Source organism: Perognathus longimembris, unplaced genomic scaffold (genome assembly GCF_023159225.1).
Source record: "Perognathus longimembris pacificus isolate PPM17 unplaced genomic scaffold, ASM2315922v1 HiC_scaffold_5225, whole genome shotgun sequence".
Taxonomy (NCBI): domain Eukaryota; kingdom Metazoa; phylum Chordata; class Mammalia; order Rodentia; family Heteromyidae; genus Perognathus; species Perognathus longimembris.
In genome coordinates this window covers 15,503-42,702 of record NW_025960629.1, presented here as the reverse complement: position 1 = coordinate 42,702, position 27,200 = coordinate 15,503, and the positions used below count along the sequence as shown (strand labels likewise).

Below are 27,200 nucleotides of genomic sequence, written 5' to 3'. Positions count from 1 at the left end.
GGTCTAAAGTCAGAGAACTATTTCCTCCTTTAAAAGAACATAAGGCCCAACTGAAGTCACTTTGTGTCAACAGGATTTCCTGAGGATGACTGAAAGCACACAGACATATTTCAGGTTGGATAACAACATGGCGGCAGCTGCCCTACAATGGTGTTGCTTATGCCAAGCAAATATTGCATAGCAAACACCTTTCTCCTCCCATGCGCACCACTCTTTATTTAGGAAAAGGTGAAAGACACAGATTTTGAGCAGGAATTCCAGGGTGCCTCAGAGCTCAGTAGTAGTGAAGTATTAACCCCCCCCCCCACCACACACACACCTCATTTCCCCCAGGTCAAGCAGAACGTCAGGTGTGCAGGCCTGTGCTCATCTGCAGGCAGGCATGGCGGAAAGTTCCCTCACCCCAGGCAGAGCACCCCATGCTGGGCCTGGCCAAGGGTGCCCGCCCTTGACCCCCAAGAGACCATAGCCTACTTTTTATTTTCTGTTTCTTCATGAAGACTCCCATGAGCCTGACCCCAACTTCACCCGCCCTGCGCAATCTCCAACCCCAGGGGAAGCTTGCTGCCCCTCGCTGCCCCTCAGTAAACAGTCCTTGCCTGTTGAGACTGAGTCCGGCCTGTTCTCCCCCCCACCCCACCATTTTCCTAACAAGCAGCAGCAAAAAGGCGCAGGGAGAGGAAGACGATGAGCCCCACAAGCTCCTCAGCCAGGGAGAAACAGAGGAACCGCAGGAAATGTCCAAACGGGCTGCCAGGCTGGTGGGGGACACAGAATGGGGGTCTCCGTGTGAGCAGGAGAGGGGACATGGAAACTCCCTCATCGCCTGCTCTTTAGCTTGGCTTTGGGTCTAATCCTGCTTTAAACACACACACACACCTGTTGATGGGGGAGAGGGAAGAAAAGCCTGCACTGCTGGCTCATGCTTGTAATCCGAGCCACGGGGGAGGCTGAGATCTGAGGATCAGGAGCCCTGAGCAGCCCAGGCGGGGAAGCCTTCAAGATCCTCATCTCAACCCTATGAAAAAGAAACCAGAAGTGGCACTGTGGATAAAGGGTTAAGACTTCTAAGCTTGGGAAGATAAGCTCAGGGGTGTTGCTGAGGCCTTGAGTTCAAATCTCAGGGCGGGCATAAGATTAAAAAACAGAGACAAGGACCAGCTGGAGTCAGTGTCTCCTAGCTGTTATGCTAACTGCTCATGAGATTGAGATAGGATGAAGTTTGGAAGCCACCATGAGTCCTGCAAAGGCTCACCCTGAGTCCAGAGACAGTCTCTCTTCAGGTTTCTGATTTCCAACAGGGTCCTGTCTGCCTGCTGAGGACCTGACCCTTGTTACACCCGGCCAGAACACACACAGGGCCAAGCCCCAGACCCTGTCCAGCTTCTCGACCCCCCAGGCTCTCTTTTCTACCCATTAGAAGCCCTCCTCTGGACGGGGCAGCTCACCTCAATCACATACTTATGACTAGGAGGTAGTTCAATCTGGGTTTTCTTATGAGCAAGAGGGTTTTTTTCACCTAGCGGGCCTGCATGGACATACTGAGGCAACTGCTTGGGAGTGCAGGAAAGGACCACAGTGGCCTGAGGTCATGGCTCCTTGGACTCAGTGTCTTCAACGTCACGGCATTTCAACCACCTTCTAAAGTTCCTCCCAGGGAGGGGGCCAACTGGACAGCAAAGCACTTTATAGAGATGGCTGGGTCTGGTCATTGGTAGAGCGTCTGCCTAGCAAGGGTGAGGCCCTGGGTTTCCTCCTCAGCACCACAAGCAGCAACACACTGGGAGGAGGTTTGGGGGAACTTCTGGTGCCCCTGATTTCCTCCTTTCCCCCAGCACAGGACACAGGTGCATCTCACTCCAGGTCCAGCTGCAGTCCCCTAGGCCTTGCCTGGCCACCCTGTGTGGCATGGCCGCCCCCACCCCCTCCCCCAGCGCTGAGCTCAGCATGGCTCTCACTCTCCTCACCAGCCTCCCTCCTTCCCCTCACGCCACCATTCGCTTTGCCTCTTAATACTTTGTCTTCTAGCCAGCTCTATGTATTCCCTGAGGGACACCCCCTCCTTCTTGTCTCCCATCCCCAGGACTTTGACTCGAGATCAGCACCCATCCAGAGTCCCACATGTATCCGAAGCATTAGAATTCCAGAAGCTGAGAAATGAGTCCCGTGAGCAAGCGAGTCCACGGAGGGAGGTGCGGGTTGGAGCTTCTCCACGTGTGGGATTGTCTCTGGAGGAGGAGGTCCCCACAGGGCTGCGGCCGGGCGAGCGCCAGGCGACAGCACACGGCATGGCAGAGCCAGAGGGCAATCCTGGAGGAAAGCTCCCTGGGTGGCGAAGGCAGCGTCCGTGTCTGAACGGCTGGACTCAGGACCAGAGGCTCCGCTGGCCAGAAGCTGGACTCCAGTCCGGGCCATGGCCATGGTGTGCTCAGGAGCTCTTCCTGCAGCAGGAATATGATGGCTTCGAGGGAGACGTGGGCAGCGGGGCGAGCGGCAGTCAGTCCCGCACAAGGTCGCTTCCCATTGCCTGAAGGAGCGCGAAGGAGTGGGGGCAGCGCGGGCCGAGGGCGCCCAGGGCCTCCCCGCCCGTCTGCCACGCGTTCTGACACCTGGCCAGTGACATCTGTGACGGCCACCGAGGGCAGGGCCTGGCCGGAGCGCATCCCACGTCACCCTGGCTCTGACAGTTCCGGCAGCTGGACCCCTGGGGACCCGATCTCCGGAAACCCAGCCCTCACCATCTCACGGCTCGTGACCCCGATTCCTCCACGCAGGAAGTCCTGGAGCTACACGGCCAGAGATTCAGAGGTGTGCTGGGCACACACTGCTAGCAGAATGGCAGGAAGCACAGTGGGGGCTGCAGCAGCCCGTGAGGACCCGAGTCCCGGCACGGCTGTCTCTCCAGTCCCTAGAGGGGATTTGTCCTTGCAGGTCCCCCAGGCAGAGCCAGTGTGCCTGCTCTGCGCCCCTCCACCTTGCTGGGGTGGGACGAGAAGGGGGCCCTGAGCCGTCCACTGGGCCACATCCGTCCATGTGCTGCCCACACGCTCCAGCCCAGCCCGGACACCTGGCCGTTCCCTGCGCCGTCAGCCTGGCGGGACAGACAGAGGACAGCAAGGGCCATGCAGCATCCCCGGCCTCGGCCGTCGACAGGACAATGGACGCAAACCGCGCAGACGCTGAGCAGGGGAAGATCCGTGTGTGGGGACACTGCGACAGCCCTCCACCCTGGCGCCAACGCAGAGTCCTCAAGATATTTCCAATGAAGAACTGAGTGGTCTGCGCTCACCGAGGGCAGGCAACACAGAGCAGGTGCACAGTGTTCCACCGCCCGACAACCCCAGTCCCCGATGGCTGAGGATCTGCAGCTCATGTGCACACACCAAACGAGAGCCACGCACCTTCCAAACATGGCAGCTGGAGAGCCGCGCCCTGGTGCAGCTGCTGAGAATCTCCAACGGACGATGGAGGTGACAGAGCCACCTCCAGCCGTGATAGCAAAGGAAGAACAAGCAAATGACACCCATGTCAGGGATGCGGAGCTGGCCAGGCCATGTCTCCTGAGACAGAGCCCCTTCCACGTGTGGGGGAGTGGAGTCCCGCAGCATCTGAGGACTCGCTCCCTCACCAACGTCCTGACCCAACCCGCGGCAGGATCAGAGAAGGTGCTGGAACTGGGCTCACAAGCCAGGCGGATTCCCAACAAGATTCAAGGCTCAGCTGCCCCTGCTGCTGGGGACACCAGTGGGCGTCCTGAGACGGGAGGACAGCACACCTGAGAGCTGCAGTTCAGGCCCTGGCTGGAGGAGGAACTGACCTTGCTCTTCCGCTGGGGCTGCAGTTGAACTGCAGACAGAGAGAATGCTGAGGTCAGGGAGCGGGGGATGGGCCAACTGTGGGCACTCCTCAGAGCAGAGCCACTCGGGACGTCCACTGCTGTGTCGCTCTCATGGCCCACTGGCACACGCCGTCTCACGAGGACTCCCAAGAAATGTTCACAAGTCGTCCTTCCTTCCTTCCTTCCTTCTTCCTTCCTTCCTTCCTTCCTTCCTTCCTTCCTTCCTTCCTTCCTTCCTTCGTTCCTTCCTTCCTCCCTTCCTTCTTCCCTCCCTTCCTCCCTCCCTTCCTTCCTCCCTCTCTTTCTCTCTCTCCATAGACTATTTGCCAATGCTGTTTAACAATTAGTGTTGAATAGCTCACCTGATTTTTAGTGCAGACACAGAAGGCTGGGGGTTTGGCAAACATGTTATTTGCACAATGTGTAAAATTAGGTCATACATGTCCATTTTCATAAACACTCATGGATTCCCCTCTTTCATTAAAGCACTGGGTGAATAGGATAGGCTTTGCTTTTGGGTAGGACTGCAGTTTGTACTCAGGGCCTCGTACTTGATAAACAAGCATTGTAGGACACACATTCATCTTACTTCCATATCTGTGCCTTTACTTCTCTTCCTACCCTTCCACTTGGGCCTTCTGCCCACATAGCTCCTAAATATCATCTACAATGTTATTGCCTATCTACAACACCAATGGCCTGTAGTTATATTTCCTTAAGGGCAATTCATAACATACTGCTTGAGTACGCTGTGAAGGAATGCAGTAATGACTAGCACGGATGCGGGCAGGCACGCTTGTTATTTCCATAAAGGGCGCTGCTTCCAGATGACCGTGAATGAGCAGGAGTGCTCCCAGCAGACCCCAATGTGTCTCTTCCAGACACTCCCTCCTTCCTTGCTGAAGTGACCAGAGAGACTCGCCTGCCCTGCCTGTGTTTCCCTCATCTGAAGCCTGGTAGGACCTCAGGTGACCTGGGCGAGGCTTGAGATCACTGCAGCACAGCCCAGCTCTCCTACAGCTCCCTCCTCTGGCAGGTGTCTGGCAGCAGCCTGATGCCCCGCGGCTCCCACAGGGGATCCTAGCTGCTCAGGAGGCAGAGAGCTGAGCATCACAATAGGAAGCCAGCAGGGGCAGAAAAGACCTGGAGGCTTGTCTCTGCAGTGAGCCAGCCAAAGCTCAGCTGTGTTCAAATGGAAGTTGTGGCTCAGGTAGTAGCGTCCCAGGCTTGAAGAGGACAAGCTGAGGGGAGCACCCAGACCCTGAGTTCAAACTCGGTACTAGAATGGACCGTTGAGTCCGGTGGCTCTGTTGTTGTCATTCCCGTGGGGAGTTTGCAAACCCAGGGTGACCACACACAAAAGAGGATGGTAAACAGGTTTTCCACCCTGTCACTTTCTGGAGAGTCCTGGTAGCTTGGAACGCTTTCCAGTAAAGACTGACTCAGTGGGCCTTGAAGTCCTGGCACAGGCAAGATGGTCTGGACAGCCAGTAACTGTTGCGGTCAGCAATTAAAGGGGCTCCACCCGCCTCAGGAGAGGCTGCCGGGACCCTCAGTGCTGGAGGAAGCCTTGGGGACCGCCTGCTGTTTGTGAGAACTGTTCACATTCCTGCTTTGTTGCTTTCCTAGAGGTACTACAAAACATCCAGCACCCCATTCTCCCCACCGCTGCCTGCTCCAGAAGGAATGAGTCTCTGGAAATTTCCATTTGAACTCACCTAGCACTCACTGGGGTGGAGATGTCCCCCAGAGCTCTCAGCACCCCTCCTCCTGCACCACGTTCAGGGATGGCTGGCTCCTGGCCTCCAAATCAGCATCTGGAAGTTGCTGGGCCTCGGCCTCCTTGGCCAAGGCCTCCCCTGCACCTGTAAGGACAGCTGTGGGAGGAGGCTGCTCCTGTGTCCCGAACCCCTCCATCCCAGTACAGTGACCCCAGCGGGAAGCCTCCCCAGAACACAGGGGCCAGGAGACTTTGTAGATCCCTTGAGTTCCTGAAAGCCTTTTCCAGCCTGGCTGGGAGGGCCAGACAACTGCCCTGACTGCCAGGAAGCCCCAGATCTCCCCTAGGGACTGGAGTTTGCCCGGGTCACCCTCCCGGAGGGCAGCTTACTTTGCAGGGAGAGCTCGCAGAAGTGGCTGGCCAATCTCATGGTCATCTCAGCTATGTCTTGCTGATGATAAAGCCGCCCAAACACCAGGATCTCGGCATCTCCTCCAGGGGCCCAATGATTCACAAGCACATACACTCACCATGGGGCACGAGATCTCCATCCTTGCCTGCGTGGGGAGAAAAGCAGTGGAGATGGTGGTGGGAAGATGGAGGCCGGGCCACCAGGGGACACATCTTGGGGCCCTAGCAGCAGGACAGGCTGGCTCTGCTATTGCCCAGAGCCAATGGGGTATGGGTAGGAGGACTTCGCAAGCCCCTCCCATCCCCATGCTCCCCAAACATCCTTTCAACAGCCCTGCCTCCAAGCGAACTGTTCTGGTATTCTTTAGGAACTGGAACTGGACCACGTGGGCACCTGGTGAGGCTTCTGAGCACCTGGAATGGAGTCCCTTCTCCCTGCTGCAGAAGCCCAAGACTCAGAAACTTCTCTGGAGTGGCCACGCTGGAGTCTCAGCACTGAGACCGGGGAAGCACAGACGTGGGACCTGAGCTGAGCTGCTGCGATGTAACTGTGCCCAACTTCATGTCCTTCCCCATTCCCATTCCAAATGTCTTTGTTCCCAAGGGCTCGAGGTGCATGGAGACAGGAAAGGTAGGGTTGTTCCCAGGACAGATTTCCAGAGAGAAGGAGTGAATGTACCCCTATGCTTACAGCTAAGGCCCTGTGAAGATGAGTCAATGACATTGCTTTCCCCATGTGTGCCTGCAGTGAAACTAGGAGAGGATGCTGAGGTCCAGGATGTGGGCGTGGCCAGCTGTGGGCTCTCATCAGAACAGAGCCAAGCAGGAAGATCACTGCTGTGTCCCCTACATGGCCCGCCCCTAGACTCATCCCTCACACAGGACTTGTTCAAGTGGCCACAGAAAGAGGAAGAGGAAGTCCACCACTGCCTGCCTTCCTTCCATCCTTCTCATAGGGTGTGTGTGAGCCTGGCTGGAGGTAAGCAGCTCGGCTTCCACCTGGAAGACTCCACAGCACTGTTCTTCACAGTGGAGATGGGTCCCAGTGCCTTCTTGTTTCTCACAAAACAGGTCATAACAGATAAGAACATCTTCTGTGTCTTTCTTATGTCAACTTTATTGAGTTGCTGTCTTCAAATGAAGAGGTTTCCGAGCTGTCTCTTTATTTGCTAGGATTACATGTTTAACCCATAAAATCTAATTTCATTTTTGATAGAGAGAGAGAGCAAGGGAGAGCAAGGAAGAGAGAGAGAGAGAGATAGAGACAGACAGAGACAGAGAGAGGAAGAATATCCTGCCTGTCCATAGCCAAGGCTGGTCTCACACGCTTGATCTTTCTTCTTTCCTTTGTTTAGACTCTAAGCGCAGGGATTCCCTCATGTCCCTTCACCGGCATTTAGGAATTCTCAAAGACCAAAAATCTCTGGGAGGAATTCCTCTATTATTAGAATCTTCCCTGCTGACTAAGTTCCTCTCCAGGAAGAACTTCTCTGTAATCTGTGACGTTTAGGGAGAAGTGGGAGAAAGGGTTTAGAAGAGAGGATCCCGCTGACACAAGTTTAATACTTGAAGGGAAAGCCACGGCCCATGGTACTCACCTCTTCACCTCTAAACCTGGCTAACTCGGAAGGGGAAGGGTGAGAATCAAGGTTCCCAGCCAGGCTGGGCAGAGACCCCTGTGAGACTCCTATCTCCAAGGAACCTGCACAAAGCAGGAACTGCGGCTGTGGCTCAAGGGAGAGCACAAGACCCGAGCTGAATATCCCGGTAACATCCACACACAAAACCCATCAACGATCCTTTACAGAAAGAGTGAAAGACTCTCGACATTATTTCCCAACACTAGAGGAAGCCCGGGGACTTCCTAAATATTCTGACCTTTTAGCCTTGAGGTGCTGATGAGAGGGGCAGACAGGGAAGAGCGGGTGGCCTAAGGCTTTTCCCTCATGTTCATTCCTGCAGTCACACGCAAACACACAATCCTGGACACATGTGTCCCAGGGCACCCAGGCAGGGACAGTGGGTTCCCCCATCTCAAACTTGGGGATCCAAGCTACAGCTGTGCCACTTCCCCCAGATTCATCAGTGGACTGGTGACCTGCCAGTTTCCTGACAGCCTAAAGCTTTTTGATTTGGGGTGGGGTGGGGTGTGGGGTGGGGTGAAGGCAGTACTGGTGCTTGAACTCATAGCCTGGGCCTTGTCTCCGCTATTTTCCCTGGAAGACTGGCACCCTACCTCCTGAGCCATACTTCCCTTTCAAGCTTTGTGCTGGTTCATTAGAGATAAGAGTCTCCCAAATATTCCTGCATGGGCTGGCTTCATACACCAACCTAAGAAGCTAGGATTAGAGGCCTCATCCACCACGCATACTTCTTAGTTATTTTTATTCCAGTTGGTAGGTAGATAGTCACTGAATCTAGTTGAACAGGAGGCTTGGAGATGGCAGGTAAAGTGACATTTTTGCCAGGATTTCCCCGTTTGGGGAGCACACTGATTCCGGAGACAAGAGCACAACATGATTCACGACTGCAAATGGAAACATGTATAAACAATCTGGAAATGTGAAAATCTGCGGTCTCTTGAAAGAGACTGTGTTTGTTAGACGTTGGGAGGGATTGTGGGGGAAATGAGTGCACTGGAGAAGCTTGTGAGAAACAAAGAGGGGGAGAGGGAGGGATGTCGAGGCAATGCAGATTGCACCACGGGTGTTGCTGGATCTCCTTCACCAGCAGAATACACACTTCAGAAGACGCCTCTCACCTATGTGCCTAGACTTCCCGGGGGAGACAACACAGCCAAAAATGTCACCCTCTACCACTGTCTGCGCCATGTCTTCACTGAGCTGTCCAGAGCAGGCTGGTCCTTCAGATACAAAGAACTACACGGAAGCCCACGGAAGCCCAAGGCAAGCAAGCACTTGGCTGGAGGAAGCCTGAGGAAAGTGAATCACTTGTCCTGGTAGCCTTTCACCACCAAGGAGTCCAGCTGCACACGGAGGCAGGTGGCCAAGTCTTCTTTGGTTAGTGGCTGGCTCCGGACACTTTGCAGCATCTGGTAGCCTGGGCAGGGAGAAGAATGGTCAGAGTCTAGGAGCCCAGTCAAGAAGCCTGTGGGGAAGGAAGGGAACAAAGGGAGGTGTAGCAGATATTCCAGCCCAACCCATGGGGCCCCATTTGTATGCCCCCTCCCCACTTTCTCTCTCAATGACTTGATTCCAAATATGGTTAACCCTGGGCCTCTGCCCTCCAGGGGGCTTGGGAACATGTGATTCTCAGGTTCCTGAGCAGTCCAAGTCTTTAAGATGCCATGCATGAGCAGCAAGGCTTTGACTGCAAACTAGGTCATAGACACTTACCTCGAGCTCGATAGTGAAAGTCCTTGTGCTCCAAAAGCCATATCATGCCCATCAGCCATTGCCTGGCCCTTGGAGACCCCACCACGGTGACTCGAGTGTGGCCTGTGATGGTGAACCAGGGCTCCAGCTGAATGAGGGTGTGGCTGTGCTCCTCCATGCAGCGAAGATATCTGTCCTCCTGCCCTAGTAACAGAAGAGGACAGGAAGAACAGGAAAACCCCCAACAGAACTGGGGGTCAGGTGCCCCGATGGTGGGGTCCTAGTATGGATCAAAGAGGGAGCACGGGGAGAGATGGATAGGGTGAAGACAAGAGATGGCACTGGGGTCACCTACCGAAAATCTCCTCCTCCTGCTCCTCTTCCAGGTACAAAACCAACGGAGCACTGAAATTTTCAGGCTCGGTCCACCATGCTCCCATGCTGAGAGAGCACGTGTCCATGTTGTCCTCTACCCCGGCTTTACTCAGCACGGAGCAAGTCCAAGTAGCTGGGTGCAGAGATGAAGAAGATCCCACGCTCTGTGTTTTGTATTCTCCCTCAGATAATCCACTGGTCCCCACACTAGACCCACCCTAGAGAGGCTGAACTAGCCCTCAAGTCCTTCAGAGATAATTCACCCAGTCACTGATAATTCAATCTTAGATTCCTCTGCTCTGGATTCAAATCTTTCTGATAAACTAGATAACACAACCCAGGGTTCTGAGGCCTAGAAATGCAAACTTGTCATCACTGTGATTTCACAAAAGATGTACTGAGCATGACCTTGGGTCTTGTGCTGGAAGAAAAATGATTCCAGAATGGCCCTAGGAGTTGATTTTTCTTTCCTAGCTACTCTGGATAGGGAGCAAGGAGAGTGGAGAATGGAGGGAGCTGGGGCACAATAATCCTGAAACTATCTCAAAGTAAGAGTTAATAAAAGCAAAGCGTTTGGGGTGTGGTACAGTACTAGTGCTGCAAAGTTTCAGTATTTACAGCAGATAGGATAGGATAGGATAGGATAGGATAGGATAGGATAGGGGAAGAAGAGGAGAAGAGAAGACAGAACAGGACAAGACAATGGGACCGGACAAGATGGGGGAACAAGGAAGAGGATAGCAAGGACAGGAGAGAAAGGAAAGGGAACATTGCTTCACTGATGGCATTTGCTTCTTTACTTGAAGGTTTGGGCTTGCGGTCTCCTTCCATGGATTATTTGTTTCTCTTCCCAACTGGAGAAATCTCAGTTCATGGTTTACAAGCAGAGTCCTTTCAATTTAGACCCAAATAGCTTCTCTTCTGCAGTAGACACTGGTCTAGTGAAAGCATAATTCCTCAGGTCCACCCATGTGGAGGCTAATAAAGATATTTTCAGGCTATTGAAAGCTGAATTATGAAGAATATCCTGGTTTTATTTTTTTGAATCTATGTTTTCTCTTTCTTTCTAGTTCTTCTAATTATTCACTGAAGACAGTGAGGAATTTGATGGGTTTTCTAAGGACATTCTCCCCTTAATCTTCAACCAGTAGAGGGAGCCCAGGAACTCATGAAATGGTCTGAACTTTTAGCCAGGAGGTGCTGGTGAGATGAGGCAGCCAGAGCAGAGCAGATGGCATAAGGCTGTTACCTTGTGTTCATTCACTGTAGTCACATGCAAACACACCACTGCAATGACACCGATTTCCTAAGCACCCAGGCTGGAACAGGGAGTTGCCCAACTCTAACTCGGGCATGCAAGCCACAGCTCTGCCGGTGTGCCCAGATTCCTGAGTGAGCTGATGATCTCCTAGTTCTCTGGAGCCTTTTGAAGTGACCATTTGTCACGTATTGGGGCTGGAACTCAGGGCTGTGCATTCAGCTTTTGTGCTCAAGGCCGGCCCTCTACCACTTGAGGGACACTTCCACTGTGGCTGGTTCACTGGAGAGAAGAGTCTCAGACGTTCCAGTCTGAGCTGGCTTCATGTGGAGATGTAAGCTAGGATTCCAGGTGTCAGCCCCAAGCAACCGGGTTGTCTATTATATTTATACAAGTTGGTATAAACAGTTGCTGTATCCCATTGACTGGGAGACTTGAACATAGCAGTTAAAGGTATGCAAAGTTACGCAAGATAATGAGAGCACATCTAACTAGGAAAAATCACTATATAAAGGAGACTTACACACTCTCAGTCTTTACTTGAGCAAATATAATAGGAAGTGTATATAATGGGAAATAGAGAACTTGAACAAACAAGAATGTAAATGAAAGCAATGTTGAATTTTTGTTTTTATCAACAAACAGAGCCAATCCATTCTTCACAAGTCTTAAGGAAGATTAAACCCTGATCACATATAAGCTTTCAAGTATATCTCAGGGAATTTCACATGAGGGCAATTCTATCTTCCATCTCTGACTAGAGAGAGAAAGTAGGAAGTTAACAATACAAAATAAGAACAAAAATAAAATGGCAAATGGGTCAGAAATATCAAGTCATCTGAATCTACTCAAAGACGTAATTTATACTAGATTTGGAAATCATATAGGAATTCATATATAGGGACATAAACATGAACACAGTGACTGAAGTGTGGTATATACAGAGGAGGTTTCTAATGGATTAACTTCTTAGAAGAAGTAACCTGTAGTATAGCAAAGTGAATACAAGGATGCAGATACACGTGCTGTTAGGAAGGAGAGAGGAAAAGATTAATGGAGAGAAAATACACTGCAGTCACTCAATAGAGTGTCCACTGTCAATGGAGATATATATATATACATATATATAGATCTGCATACATAGGTATATAGATATGCATTTATGTATATGAAAATGGGGACAGCAACTTGAGGGGAAAGGCGGGGTTGGGATTTGGGGGGAGAGCAATGAAGGGGTGTACTTCTAATCTGACATGTTGAATGGAAACCTCTTGCGATATCTATTTATATGCATTCAATATTAAATACCTTTTGGTGCCACATTGACTTCTAACTGACTCTCTTTGCCAACTTTGGGGTTTGCAAATAACTCATGTGAGGGTGAGCCTGGCCCACCACACAGAGATTCTGCAAGGGGACGTGTGGGGTGGTGAAGGCCTTCCACCTGAGAGGATGGGAGTCACAGGAGGAATACTGTCCTTTCTCTCTTGGAGTGTCAATTTCAAGACAAACTCCATAGAGTTCCCAGTCTCTCCCTGGGAGGTCAAGGGCATTTTCTTAGAACGCATCTTCACTCCCTCTACATGCACGTCCCTGATGTCATCCTCTCTTTCCTTCTCCTTGGTCTCTCATTGCTGCTTTCTGAAATCACTTCCCAAACTACCTTCTTGAACACAAGCGTTTTCTCAGCTTTCCTTCTCCATTTCCAAGTAACACAAAGGAGAGAAGGACAGAGCTGGAAACCAGAAGGCTGTGGAGTTTCGGGGGCCCAATTCTCTTTTCTTGTGTCAGTCAAACCCCCATTATGATGAGATGCCTTCCAGTGACTGACACATGAAAGGAGACATTACTGCAGATGATCACCTGTGAGCACTCTGTATCTCTATATATCTCTATATATTCATTTTACATAAGTTTGTGTACATATATACAATATACAGAAGCACAGGGGGACTGTGTGGGGTCCACTGGAGGAAGAGGCTTAGGAAGAGGACCCCAGGAAGTGACCTCATCCTTGACAGAAGATCAAAGAGAACTTGGAACCCAGGTCTCCAGGCAGCCACATTCCAGACACAAATCGCAAAGGTGCCTTGAGGTAGCCAGAAAAGAGCCATGTTTTCCTGTTGTTGGCGAGTTTCCACTGGCTCTGAGTCCAGGAGATCCTGCAGGGAGCGCCTGGTGGACACCTGCAGACACTGGACCAACCCACGCCCCAGACCCCACGCCCAAGGTGGACCCAGAAGAACCTTCTGGCACTTCCTCTGGAGAGGCCGGCAGGTGGCATCTGGCAGCCCAGACCAGGATGGCAGGGATGGGGACACTGCTGTGACTCCTGCAAGCCAACCCCAGGTGCCAAGTGCGGGGTGAGCTCGGTACACAGTGCCCACGAAACTGAAGATCAAAGAGACAGAACAATCGGGTCGGCTCCTAGACGAGGACTTGTCCTCTGCAACGGTGACAGGCTCTGCTGAACTTGAATCGAGACAGGAGTTCCCAGGACTCAGCTGTACAAACAGGAAGCTGTCCTTGTCCTCTGCAACCAAGGCAGGATCTGCTGCAACGGAGTCACATGAAGAAGACCCAGGATTCAGCAATGATGACTGTGAGCTGTCCTCCTCCTCTGCAACCGAGACAGGCTCTCCCATACCTGAATCCGATGATGAACACACAGAACACAGCAGTGCTGACTGCGAGCTGTCCTCGTCCTCTTCAACTGAGACAGGCTCTCCCCTACCTGAATCCTATGACGAACACCCTGGACACAGCAGTGGTGACAGTGAGCTGTCCTCGTCCTCTGCAACCAAGACAGGCTCTCCCATACCTGACTCAAATGACGAAAACCCAGGAATCAGCAATGATGATTGCGAGCTGTCCTCATCGTCAGCAACTGAGACAGGCTCTCCCATACCTGAATCCGATGACGAACACCCTGGACACAGCAGTGGTCACTGCGAGCTGTCTTCGTCCTCTGCAACCGGGACAGGATCTCCCATTCCTGACTCAAATGAGGAAGAGCCAGGAATCAGCAATGATGACTGGGAACTGTCTGTGTCCTCTGCAACCGGGACAGGCTCTCCAGCCCTTCAGACTGAGGACGAAGAAGCTCGACTCGGCTTTGCCGACTGCGAGCTGTCCAGCAGTTCTACCCTGGACTGCTTCCCATCAGAGGAGGAAGGGGAGGAACGAGCACAAGACACAGTGCTGTGGCATCAGGAGCTGTCTCTGAGCAATGCTTGTGCCGAAAACCCCCTTCCTCCAGTGGCGGATGTGTGAAGAGCAAGGCCACACCATTCAGCTCCACGTTGCCCCTGACACTTAGGACAAATGGACTCCAACCTGTGCCTGTCCTCGCCGCACCAGAGATCCCACAGGCTCTGCAGATCTTTTCTGATATGGACCCACCTTTATGTGGAGAGGGCAACTTAGCTGCAGCACATGCACCCCAGTGTGCTTCCACTAACACTGCGGGCACAATTTGGGTTGTGGACTCAGGAAGCCCAGAGCTCCACTGAGCGCCGGCTCAAACACTTAGAGAAATCCTTTCCCTCCCTTGAAAGACATCTGTTTTTGTCTTTTTTTTTACCTTCGTGTTATGTACCTTTAAATATATTTTAATAAATAGTTGTTGTTATTCCTTTCAGGTGCATCATTCAAGGCACTAACTCAGTGCCCGATTTGAGAACCATGAGCTCCACCAGCTGACTCCACAGAGCCCGTGGTCCTGAGGGGAGGAGGCTCACAGCGCCCTAGAGGAAGTGGGGGGAAGGCCCTGGTGTGCAGGGAGCAGGTTAAGGTCAGCGCAGTGGCCAAGTGTACAGCCTTGTGTGGGCACAGCTGTGTCTGAGGCAGGGCCAAGAATATTTGAGGGACATGGGCTCTGTGGGTAGTAACACATTTACAGTACACAGCTGTTACCAGCTCTGAATCTGTGTGATGGAACCTCATCCTAACCCAGGGTTGGGAGAGGGCAAAAACAAAACAAAACAAAACAAAATGCAGTGCTGCGTGGATCTCTTGTCTGCCATGAGCCAAGGCTGTGTGCAGGCAAAGGGGAAGGGGCATTGAGGACCGAGGGGGCGGTGCCAGCTCTTCCCTGGGACATTGGGTTTCTGGCGGCTGAGCTGAGAGACTTCAGAGGTGGCCATCACTTTGGGCTGTGTGAACTCAGCAGCCCGGTGACCATGGGGAGGCAGCCGGGAGTCATGAGGGGTACAGTGGCGGGCTGTGCAGAGCAGAGGCTGCTCAGTGTGCAGGAAGACCGTTTCTAAGGCCCAGGGGCCAGCTGTGGGGTTCCTGGGGCTGAGGTAGCAGCGGCTGAGTCTCAGGTCAATCACAGGTGCTGCACTGCAATGTTAGGAGCACAGCGCTCTTTCTCCTCCCTGGCCACCCTGTCAGCCAGGCCCACAGCCAGCCCCACTCCTGTTTCCCAGCGTGAGGTGGCCCTGCTGGCCCCAGTGCAGGCGGGAGGGAGGAGGGGGCACTAGCAGTGTGGCCAAGATGCTGGGCCTGACTCTGACCTGAACATGTGTCCTTTAGGGCACTGCCCTTGGGTTTAGGCTGAGCGGTGGGTGGAAGCAGGCACATTTATTTAGCATCCTGCCCCAATCAGTTGACTTCCTAGACACCTGTAGTATCACTACCTATGCCTGACTTCCAAATCCTGATTCTATTTTTATAGACTGTGTATTTTATCCACGTGCATCAGGCTCAATTCAAAGGACAGCAGAGATGTGGAACAGCAGAAGCAGCAGGGGAGTGAAAGGAGGGCCTGCTGGACTGCCTCTCCCCTCCAATGCCTCAAAAACTAGAACTAGATGTACTCGTGGAACCAGACAGATGTTACCTTCATCCATCTGCTTCCTGCAGCATTGGTTGTCATCAGCTTGGTGCAGATGTGCCCCAGCCAACACTCAGCCTTTGCAGGGTTTTACTGTTTTTACTTACACCAGTAGATAAAGCATATACATGTTCCTGCAACCCATCGGACATTTGCGAATTTCATTGCATCACAGTGAAACATAAAGGGACATACAGCTAGGTATCATTTTGTCAAATTGTTGGGAACCATGAATTGTTGGGATGTATTGAAGTCACGACAGAATGGGATACAAATTCTAGAATCTCCACAAGGCAAATGTCACTTCTGCAGAAGTGTGTGCAGTTGACCAGAGTGGGGTAAGCGAGACCTGGCACAGGCAGGTTTTATCCCTCACATTGCTGCCCCTCCTTCTGCTTTCATCAGATCTTAGGTTCACAGTCTTTTGACACTGGCTAGTCCCAAATGGGATCTCTATCCAGTGTGGCCTGCTTACCATTTTCAGAAGGGCCAAGACTAACTTCATCTACTTGTCCTCATTCTGCCCACCGTTGCCGAAATCATGATGTCCTGTGAGCCAGGCCCTGTGTGGAGTCAGACCAGAGCTCTGGATATGTCTCCTGAGGGCTTCGTGGCTCCCATCTGATCATTTTGTTTCCAGGCCTTCACTGGCACTCTCAGATTTCAAGAATCATTTACTTCAAATAGTTGCTTCAGAGGGAAAATACCTCTTTTTTTTTTGTCCAGTCCTGTGGCTTGGACTCAGGGCCTGAGCACTGTCCCTGGCTTCTTTTTGCTCAAGGCTAGCATTCTGCCACTTGAGCCACAGCGCCACTTCTGGCTGTTGTGCTGGGGATTTGAACCCAGGGCCTCATGTATAGGAGGCAAGCACTCTTGCCAGTAGGCCATATCCCCAGCCCGGAAAATACCTCTTTGATTCCTCATTTGCCTTCAGTCCCATTGTCCATTTTGCTCGTCAACTCGTAAGTAGTCCTAGAGAGAAACTCAGAGAAGTTGGGAGATTTTTAAGTGCTGGGCAGGGGCCAGCTGGGAAAAGGGCCTAGACATGAACTGACAGCTGACACAGGTTTGAGAAGTGACACAGGGTCAGCCAAAAGGCAAAGAAGCTGCAGGGGAGACCGGAGTCAAAGAACAGCTACTGTCCCCCTATTCGAGTCACCTGCGTGGGCACTCTGGGTTGGCACAGAAGGACTTGAGGGCATGAATGGGTTCTCCTGGGTTGTGCAGCCTAAAATCATTAGGCACTGTGTCTCCATTATCTCCTAAGCATGTGCATTGTTTCAATACCCTGTCCAAAGCCAGATGCCTGGGGCTTCAACCTATAATCCTGGCAACTCAGAAGGCTGAGGTCTGAGGATTCGGGGTTCATGAGCCCAAGCAGACAAACCTGGGAAACTCTAATCTCCAATGGCCTACAAAAGGCAAGACTCAACATGAGGCTCCCATTGTAGGAACCCGATCATGAGCAAATCAGCCGTGAAAATTCAAGCACAAGTACCAAACAATCCAACACACAAACTAAGCCCCTCTGTGACCTGTAGGCAGGACTCATGCTTAGAACAAAACCATGTTTCTGACCTACAATCCACTGGCGTAATAGTGAGTTTTGTCCATGCCTATCATATGCATGGATGCTTGGACTCATGAGGCAAGAGCCACAGGATGGAGGCCCCAGACACCGCCAAAGTCCAGACATCCTTAGACTGGTTGTTGGAGGCTCAGTGTCCTGGAGTAAACCTCACATTAGATATCAGCATTATTGTCAGCGTGAGGAGATGCTTCTTAGGGTTCAGGATGGAATCTGTGTCCTCAGCATGCAAATCGCACGACCAATATCAACAGTCAACTTGAAAATCAGAAAGACTTGTTTTGGTTGACAACTCTGGAGGTTTCAGTTCAGGTCTGATTTTCCTCTGGATATAGCTCTATGGTTTACAGCCATGGAGAACATCATGCTGGGATAACGAAGAGCAGGTAGGTCATCAAAACAACAACACAATCCTCCTCCCTGGCTGGGAATGTGGCTTTTCGGTAGAGTGCTTGTCCAACGTGCATGAAGCCCTGGGTTCAATTCCTCAGCACCACATAAATATAAAGGGGGGGGGAATGTTACTGTTACTCATGTGGTAGAGTACTAGACTTGAGGAAAGGAAGCCCCAGTGTTCAGGCCCTCATAGCAAGACCCAGGACTGTCCAAAAAAACCCCAAAAAACAAAGGGGCCGGTTTGGCCGGCAGAGGGCCTGCGGTTCTGCACATGGAACACCCCTCCCTGGCCGATCAAGGCCCTAAGGTTTCATTTGTCCCCTGCCAACCATCCGTCCTCTCAGTGACCTCGTGTCATGGCCGAGAAGGCAGGCCTCCGTGCGTGGGGGTAGGAGAGCACCCCGAGCCCCTATAGCTGTGGGGCGGATCGTGGGCCTAGAACCTTCTAACACTGCCCCTTTTCCCTCCTGCCAGCCTTCCACCATGCCTGTGGGCATTTCCTGGCCTAGTTATCTGAAAATGGCAGCGGCCAGCCTCCTGGCCATGTGTGCCAGTGCCCAAGTGGTGCACAGTTACTACCGGCCCGACCTGACAAGACCTGAAAGTCCACCAAAGCCTGGAGAACTCAAAACAGAGCTCTTGGGACTAAAAGAGAGACAACACAAACCTCAGGTCGCAAAGCAATAAAAACTGTGGAACCCAATGATGCCAAGAATTTTGTGAATAGAAGTCTTAAATATGTACTAAACATGACTTATTGTGTCAAACTACTTGTGGCTAAGCACCTAATGCTATGCTCATAGTGAATTGGTGCTTTGTCTATATTCACTGATTAGGTGAACTTTTCATTATGGGTTGACCAAAACGCCAAACTGCCTATGCTCAGCCTTTTGCATGTGGACTGGAAGATGGCTAGTCTTGTATATCATGTAAGAGAGATCATTTGCCATGTTTCCTTCCATTTTACTTCTGGATTTTCTCTGAATTAGCTTGAGTATAATGGCAGATGGGAACTACAAACTTAAACATAGTTTAAAAAAAAAGAGTGTATGGGACCTAAGTTAATATTTCTCTAAATATTGGAAGTACTTGTATTGAACTTGATTAAGTCAAATGTTCTCTTGGAGATGTGTCTAGAATATCATAACACTGTGACGTGATCTGCCAAAAATGCTACAAAATTTGAGAAACTGTAGATTTCAGAAACCAAATTCAAATTGGTATTGACTTTTTAAATAAATGATACACACACACACACACACACACACACACACACACACACACACACACATACATGTCAGGGCACTGTTGGCTCAGGACACTGAGATCTGAGGATCACAGTTCAAAGCCAGCCCAGGCAGGCAGGAAAGTTCTTGAAACTCTTACCTCCAATTAACCACCAAAACAGTGGAAATGGAGGTGTGGCTAAAGTGGTAGAACATAAGCTTTGGGCAAAAAAGCTAAAAAGATAGTGTCCACACACCCTGAGTTTGAGCCCCTGAATAAAACAGTAAAATAAAAAAAAAAACAAAGTACATGTAAATTCACCTAAACATTTGAATGAGCACTGTTAAGGGTGAACTACTTACCTGTGAATGTGACCTCCTTGGATCTTTATTAGCGTGGTTAACATGAGGTCATTAGGGTAGGCCTCTCACCAATTTCCTGATGTGTCCTGGAATGCAGGTCTGGCCTGTGCTGCCCACAGCTGCCCCTTGCCTGCAGACAGAAATCCCCGCTGGCCCTGGGGTTGTCCTTCTGGAGGCCTGGCTCTCCCTCCCTGGTGAGGATCCTAAAGAGACCTGCCACCCCCGTCCCCACCATCTTTCCACTGACTCAAGGTTGCCATGACTGCACCTCTTCCCTCCATGCTGGACCTGAGCCCTGAGCACAGTGCTGGGCGCCACTGGGATGAGGCTGAGGGATGCAGGCTGGTGTGAGGGCCTGCCGAGGATCAGGGATGAGTGCGCACCTCCATGGTTCACAGGACAGCCTGGGTCCAGGTCATGACAGCATGTGTATCCATGCCATGCGTGTGATGGAGCCATGTCCTAAAGAAGGAGGGAGCCCTCCGTGCAGGCTGCAGAGGTACGGAATGACCCCGTTAAAGGTGCCACAAGAGGCATTTTCAGAGAGGAAGGGCCCCAAGTGCTGCTGACACCGGGTGCTGGAACAGGTGGCTTTGGACCTTGGGCATAAAGGGGAACATTACTGGATATTTGGAAAATATCAAAATCATACTACTATCCACCCACCATTTTGAAAACCTGTGCAACTTCTTTTTGATATTTATCTTTGTAATCCTAGAAACATTTCAGCATTTCTAAAAGAAGGAAGGGCTTCGCTGTAGAACATGTGTGTTGCAAATGCATTATCTGATTGATCTCAGGGCTCAGGCACTGCCTCAGAGCTTTACACTGGAGGCCAGCGCCCTAGTAAGTGAGGCAAGGCTGCAAGAGGCAGGCTCCAGACTGGGGGTGTGGAGCACAACTGTGAACTCAGCAGGAGGGGCTAAGAAGAAAGTCCTTGAACACAAACTCCTGCTGTCTATACAGCAAGACTCCTGATGCCAAAACAAACGGGTGAGGCATTTTACTTTGGGGGGTAATTTCCATACTAAAGCTTGAACTCAGGGGCTTGTTCCTGCTAGCCACTCCCTTACTTGAGCCTCAATCTTTTGATTTACTCATTTTTGGTGCATCCTGTTATGTTTGTGCCAGAACCAGTGTGGCAAGTACCAGATGACAGGTATGAACCACCAAGGTCAGCTTCAGTGGTTGAGATGAGGTCTCAGAACTCTGCTCAGCTGGGCCCACAGGGAACTTCCTGTTCTACCTTCAGAAGAGCTGTGATTTCAAGTACAAGCTACTGAAACTGGTTCCTTTTGTCCTAAGAGAAGTATTTTTGGTATCACTAAAATCACCATCACAAATCATTCCTATAATCTTGGATCAAATGTCATCATTCCACTAGCAACTCACCAGTAAAATTGATTTTTCTCTTCTTTGCCTTTGCTTCTAGAAATATAAACAACATCCAAAATTTGGGGCTCTCCTTGTTTTTAATTGCTTGCCTAAGGAAAGCTCATCTCTCTGGACTTCAGACTAAACAAGCAGCACCTATCCTCATCCACACTGCACTTGTATTTCTCACCCACGAAATGCCCCATTTCCACAAGAGACCCAGCTCCTAAAGAGGAATCTTGAGGGAAGTGAGCTGCCACAGACCTCGTCCTGTAAGCGGAGCTGGTGAATCACTGTGAGCATGTTCTGTCCTGACGCCACATTGACAACAGTGCTTGGTTTAGTTTCCCCATCTGTCAACTTGTAGCCTCCTTTTTTTCCTTCCAAGGAATGAGTGCAGCACTGAAATCTGCCCTTCATGATAACTGTGTCTCTTCCTAGAGATGTCCACATGCTGACAGCTCAGAGTGGACTCCATTCCCACAGCTGATGCCACCAACTGCGACTTCTGTCTGTCTGTCTCTCTGTGTCTTGTGTCTGGGTCTCTGTCTCTGTGCCTGTGCCTCTGTGAGTGTCTCTGTCTCCGTCTCTCTTTTTCTTTTTCTCTCTCTCTCTGTGTCTCTGTCTCTGTGATGCTCTCTCTCCGTCTCTGTCTCTCTGTGTCTCTGTCTCTGTGTCTCTGTCTCTGTGTCTATGTCTCTGTTTCTCTCCCTTTCTATCTCTGTCTCTCTGTCTCTCTGTCTGTCTGTCTGTCTGTCTGTCGCTGTCGCTCTCTCTCTCTGTCATGTGTATATGGATGTGTGATTGTCCTTGTGTATCCTGGTAGAGGGTGTTGAAGGTAGCGTCTGCACCTTCACTTGCCTTTTGTGCTCTAGCCGAGAGTTTTACTACTCCTGAAAGAGCTCCACTTCCACATTCACTGACTAGTTTGGAATACATGTCTCTCAGACTTGACTTCCCTAGTGACTTTAAATCAGAAACCTCAGATCTCAGTCACCTGAGTAGGAAGGATTACAAGCACAAGTCTTGAGCTCCTGCCTTGATTTCTTTGCTCAGATGGAATCTTTGTACAGTCCAGGCTGACCATGTACTCATGATCCTCCTATCTCTGTTTCTCAAGTGCTGGCATCAGGAGCCTGAATCACAAGATTCAACTTTGAAGGAAAACAAGCTTGTAATTATGACAGAACATCTCAATTCAGGTCATTTCCACATTACATGGAAATTGCTCTAATAGACACATGTGGATTACTGACTACCTTTGGGTTCTAGAATGACCTTCAGGGGGAAACGAGGATGGGAGGGAGATATGCTCCAGAAATGTCCACGTGTGTGTGATCCAGAAGCACTTCTGGACAGTTACAATTTCTAGCATGAAAAGAATAGGAAGGCTAGAGATGGGACAAAAGAGATCAGCACTAGCCAAACAGTCTCAAAATCTGAGAACCAGCACCTACCCTACCACCACCAGGAGGAAAAGAAAAAACAAACACAAACTTCAGGATAGGAAGAAGGTATACTTCCTCTCTGAGTGCTAGAAGGCCCAGGACAGGACATTGGATTTCTATATGGTCTACTCCTAAGTTAATATTGGTTGTTTTGGTGGTGGTGGTGGTGGTGGTAGTGTTTTCATAAATGTGTCGCTTTGCTTATCCTTGTGGTAGTACTGGAGATTGACATCAGGGAATGAGAGCTGCCCCATACTGTTTGCCTCAAGGCTGGGACTCTACCATCTAAGCCACATTACCACTTTCTGGCTTCTTGGTTGTTAAGCAAACGTAAGTGTCCCATGGACTTTCCTATATGAACTGGGTTTGAACCACAGTCATCAAATCTCCACTTCTTGAGTAGCTAAGATTACAGATGTAGCCCAACAGCACCTGTGTAAAGTTCTCTCTTTTTGCAGCTACTCATCCCAAATATAAGAATGTCCTCCTGGTTCTGTCTTCTGAATAAACAGATCTGCTGGGTGCTGGAGCTCACACCTGCAATCCTAGCTGCTCGGGAGGCTGAGATCTGAGGTCAGGATTCATAGACAGTTTTGGCAGGAAAATCCATGAGATTTTCATCTCCAGTTCACCACTGGAAAGTAGGAAGTCAGCCTGTGGCTCAAAGTAGCAGAGTGCTAGCCATGAGCCAATCCAGCTCTGGAATACCACCCAAGCCTGAGTTCATGCCCCCAAAGATAATCGCCCAAAACACCTGAGGTGCGGCAACCCTTGTAGGCTCCTATGATCCTATTACTCAAGTTTCTGTAATTTGAGGATCTCAGAAGTGGGAGAATGACAGAAAAATGCTTGCCACTCAATCCCTAATAACTTGCAAATATAAATGTTGGACTCAAGATTCAGGGTCCCAAATTCAAGCCTTCTATCTGTCTCTCTCTGTTTCTCTCTGTCGGTCTGACTGTCTATCTGCCTGTCTGTCTGTCTCTCTCTCTCTCTTTCTGGGAATTTAAGGCTTTTCTTTTTCAATTCATATGAATTTGGAAATCAAGCTTTGTTTTCATTGGGTGGGGATAGCTGGAGTTTAAAGTGAAGGCCTCATACTTGCTAGAAAGGTACTGTCACACTTGAGCCCTGGCAGACATACCTTTCTCTTTTGGTTTGGAAAAGTTAGCCCAAACCTAAATAACACAAATACTATCATGCTATTGATATGAGAACAGGTATTGATAACATAGTTCATTCTACCTACAAGTCTGAATGTAGAGAGTCCCTGCATGTACAGATAGGATTATGTATTCTACTTCAGGATGAAAAGATTACATTTGGAAGTCCAGGTTTACCTGATTGGATTTCCCGTTGGTGATCCTTCAGGTGAAACCCAGAGCCTCACGTTTGAGAGGTAAGTGCTCGAATTATGAGCCACAGCTTTAGCCCAGAATCCTCCATTGACTGTGGATGTTCAAGGAAAGGCAGAGGTGGAGGGGAGGGGAAGCTTGTCTGAGGATAAGGAACACAGAGCTTGGACCTCCATCCTTGCAAGGTGCTTCTTAGTCTTGCTCTGTTCTGCAAAAGCAGAGGACAGTGGAGACCTGAGCTCTCTGTACAGGAAAGTGATTGATCTGGCCTGTAAACTTTGATCAATCGAGAATACATAGTGTGGAAGTGGCACTTGGGCCAGTCTCTTGTCCGGTTTACACTTTCCCAGCGTCCCTTGTGCTTTGTCCTCTGTGTGTCTGAGGCCCTGATGCTCTGGACCTCCTCTCCCCTGACAGTACTGGAGGGTGAGATGTGCTCCCTCTCTTGGGTTTGCCTATCACAACCCCGTGACATCTCACTCCACTGCATGGATGAGCACAGCCACACCCTCCTCTAGGCCTAGGCTTGCTTCCCAGCCACAGGCTAGATTGAAGTTACTGTGGTGAACCAAAGAAAAGCCTGGAAGTGGCTTGCCGTGATTTGGCTTTTGGGGCACCAGAATGAACACACACTGTCAAGACCCATATAGGTGTCTAGACTGAAGTGGACTGAATGTATGTAGGGTGACAGGTCAGAAGTCCAGATTCAAATGGTTTGTGGCATGATATAAGTGAGGGAGGAGAACGTCCTGGAGTGGCATTATGGGTCCTGGGGAAGAATATACTAACAGGTCTTTCTAACCTCTATTGACTGCACATTCATCTAGGATTGCCTGGTCATGCCTTGAGTGTGAACAGGCCTGAAAATGCTGTGGGCTATCTGGCCTTCTCCCCTGGCTAAACAGGACTTGGACAACTGACTCAGGATGCAGTCGGATGCCTGCTGACCGTGTTTGGCCAATGCCACAAGTGGGCATTTCTCTCAACCTTCTCTAGCTTCCCGTGGTCCATTCCTTCCTGGTCTTTGGTTCTACTGCTGTTCACTGCATCTGTTGTAATGGCTGACCCCACCTGAGCCTCTGAGATGGGAGGCAAGTCTTGGGAGATAGTGACATAGGACAACAGGGACTCTCTCAGGCCTTCTGGGCATATGTGCCAGGGATGTCCCTCGTTTGTAGGAACGTCTTCTAGAGACAAATCATATCCAATAGAAGAAGCTCAGTATTACCAGATGCTGGAAGTTGCCTTCTGTTGCTTTGCACCCATATCCAGGCCATTCATTGTTTCCATATTGCCACTGTCCTGGCTTTGATATTTCACTCTAGCCACAATCTCAGATCCAGCTTTTTCCTGGTTCATTGGTGATAAGAGTCTCATAGCATCTTTTTCCTATGTTGGCTTCTAACCGAGATTCTTCCATGTCCCCTTCTGAGTAGCTAGGATTAAATAGAGGGCCATGGGAGCCGAGGGTTCACAACATTCTTTCCCTGTACTTCTTAGGCTATTTTACCCATGATTGCTCTTCCATACTCATTGCTTCCTCTTCCCCATGAACTTGAGTAGGTGTTATGAAAAAGTCCTGGATGACAGAGAAGATTGTCCAGGAGAGGAATTAGTGTAGAGAAGATTCAGACTACGGAGGGAATCCTCCCTGGGCAATAGGAGTATTCAGTACTTGGGAAATACTAAACAACACATGGTGACACATGCTGTCATGCCCACAGTGAGCCTGAGGAAAGGAGATCTAGACTTTAAGGCCACACCTTGCTACACAAAGAGAGGTTACTCTGCTAAGAAAAGTAAACCAGCAACTGTGGTCTACATCTATAATCATAGCTACTCAACAGACAGAGCTCTGACATCCCTTGCCATGTAGCCAGCAGCTCCACATACCTGGCACAAGTTAGAGACAAGACAGAAGTCATGTGCCCATTTCTCAGGAATGTATTTTTAAGAAGCAGAGCTGTATTTGAAACCATCTCCATTTGCACTGTCAGGAAATCTGTGGCAAGTCTTCCAGGTGGGAGGAGAGAAGTTTCTCACGTCCTGTGCAGCTCAGAAACCCTCCGTGAGGGCTGCTAGAGAGGCCTGGGCCGTATTGGATTTCCTCCACCTAGGGCCAGTTCCCAACCTTGCAATGGAATGAGCAGAGCCTCAGGGTCAGCCATAGGCAGGATGTAGCCATGAACTTCCTGAGTGGCTCTGCTCTGAGGAGCGCCCACAGTTGGCCCATCCCCCACTCCCTGACCTCAGCATTCTCTCTCTCTCCAGTTTAACAGCAGCCACACAGTGGAAAAGCAATGTGAGCCGCGCATCTGCACAGGACCTGACCTGTAACATGGGGTACGCTGACTCCTTCTCTCTGGAATTGGGTCCCTGGGAACAGCCCTTTCCCCTGTCCATGCTCCTCCAGCCCCTGGGAACAAAGACAACTTGATTAGGAATGGGGAAGGACGGGAAGTTGAGTATAGTTCCAGTGCAGCAGCTCACCTCAGGCCCCATGTCCTTGCCTTCCAGGTGCCTGTGCTGTCCTCCTTCTAATGACACTGTTCTCCCAGGGATGGGCAAAGGCAGAGACCTCGGAACCTGTGGGTAATGTCCCACTGAGCCCATGCCCAGCACCTTCTCTGATCCACTTACAGTTGTGTCAGGACATTGTCTGAGGAAGCAAGTCCCCGGATGTTCTGGACTGAAATGCCACAGATGGAATGGCTCCGTTGGGAGACACAGGCCTTGTCAGCTCAACATTGCTAACATCGGTATCATTTGGTGGCTCTTCAGGGGCTGTCCCAGCTGGAGGCAGCTCTGTAATGTCCATTGTCATCTTGAGGCCCTCAGCAGCTGCACCATGGTGTTGCTGCTCATACTCTACAAACAGAAGGTGCTTGGCTTCAGGAGATGAGCACGGCCTGCTCAGGTACAGTTGCAGCCGTGTCCCTTGTGGCTCATCTTGCACCGTCACAGAATGGGATGGGTCTGTCACAGCCAAAGTCAGCTCCACAGCCCGAGCAGCTAAACTGGTGGCTGGTCTTCCTGTGCCACAGGTGGAGGTCAGATTCTCTCATTTCATGTGTGCACACTGAGCTGCAGATCTGTAGCATTGGGGGCCGGCGTTCTTCCGGTAGTGGAAGGCTGCTTCCCTGTCCCGTGTTGGTCTGGCATGGGTGTGTGGGTACCGCTGGTGGTCCTCTATGGAGAGTGGCCACGGTGTCTAGTTGAGAGCAGGATCAAGGCCTTCTCTGGTGTCTCCACACACACAGGTACTGCCTCCAGGATCCACTGAGGCCTGAGTCGGCTGAATTTGGACAGCAACATGAGAACATGGTGCCTTCACTGTCTCTGGACACTCGAGGTGGCTGAGGACATCCCAGGAAAGCGGCTCCCAGCCTCCATGATGTCAGCGGTCCCCATGGGGAAGGACTCGTGGGCTCCTCTTTCTCATCCTACTCCCGAGTAGACCTCCCCAGTGAGCCATGTGTTTCTGTGTCTCAAAAAGGATTTGCAGATTTACACTCTATCCTTCACCCCACCTTCCATGGGCACTCGGCTTCCAGGAGTCGCGTGTGAATTCAGTAGCACCGCTAGTTCTTACCAGGCGAGGCCCTGGATCAGTCCTCTCTGCATCTTGATATTCCTCGGTGTCCTCAGGTAGTCTCTGGGTTCTTTCTAGTACTGT

General features: G+C 50.7%; 2 protein-coding genes across 2 annotated transcripts; one reads left to right on the top strand and one right to left on the bottom strand.

Annotated features, from left to right (window-relative positions):
• Positions 1 to 8,916: 8,916 nt before the first annotated feature.
• LOC125345025 (KH homology domain-containing protein 1-like) lies at positions 8,917 to 9,765 on the bottom strand. Its single transcript, XM_048337285.1, has 3 exons — positions 9,660 to 9,765; positions 9,326 to 9,508; positions 8,917 to 9,029 (listed from the first exon to the last, which is right to left on the bottom strand). The coding sequence occupies exons 1-3, from the start codon at positions 9,763 to 9,765 to the stop codon at positions 8,917 to 8,919; spliced, it is 402 nt and encodes a 133-aa protein (XP_048193242.1).
• An 8,476-nt stretch (positions 9,766 to 18,241) lies between these two features.
• Positions 18,242 to 18,445, top strand: LOC125345027 (protein BRAWNIN-like). Its single transcript, XM_048337287.1, has one exon. It carries the CDS (start codon positions 18,242 to 18,244, stop codon positions 18,443 to 18,445), a length of 204 nt encoding a protein of 67 aa, XP_048193244.1.
• Positions 18,446 to 27,200: the final 8,755 nt, after the last annotated feature.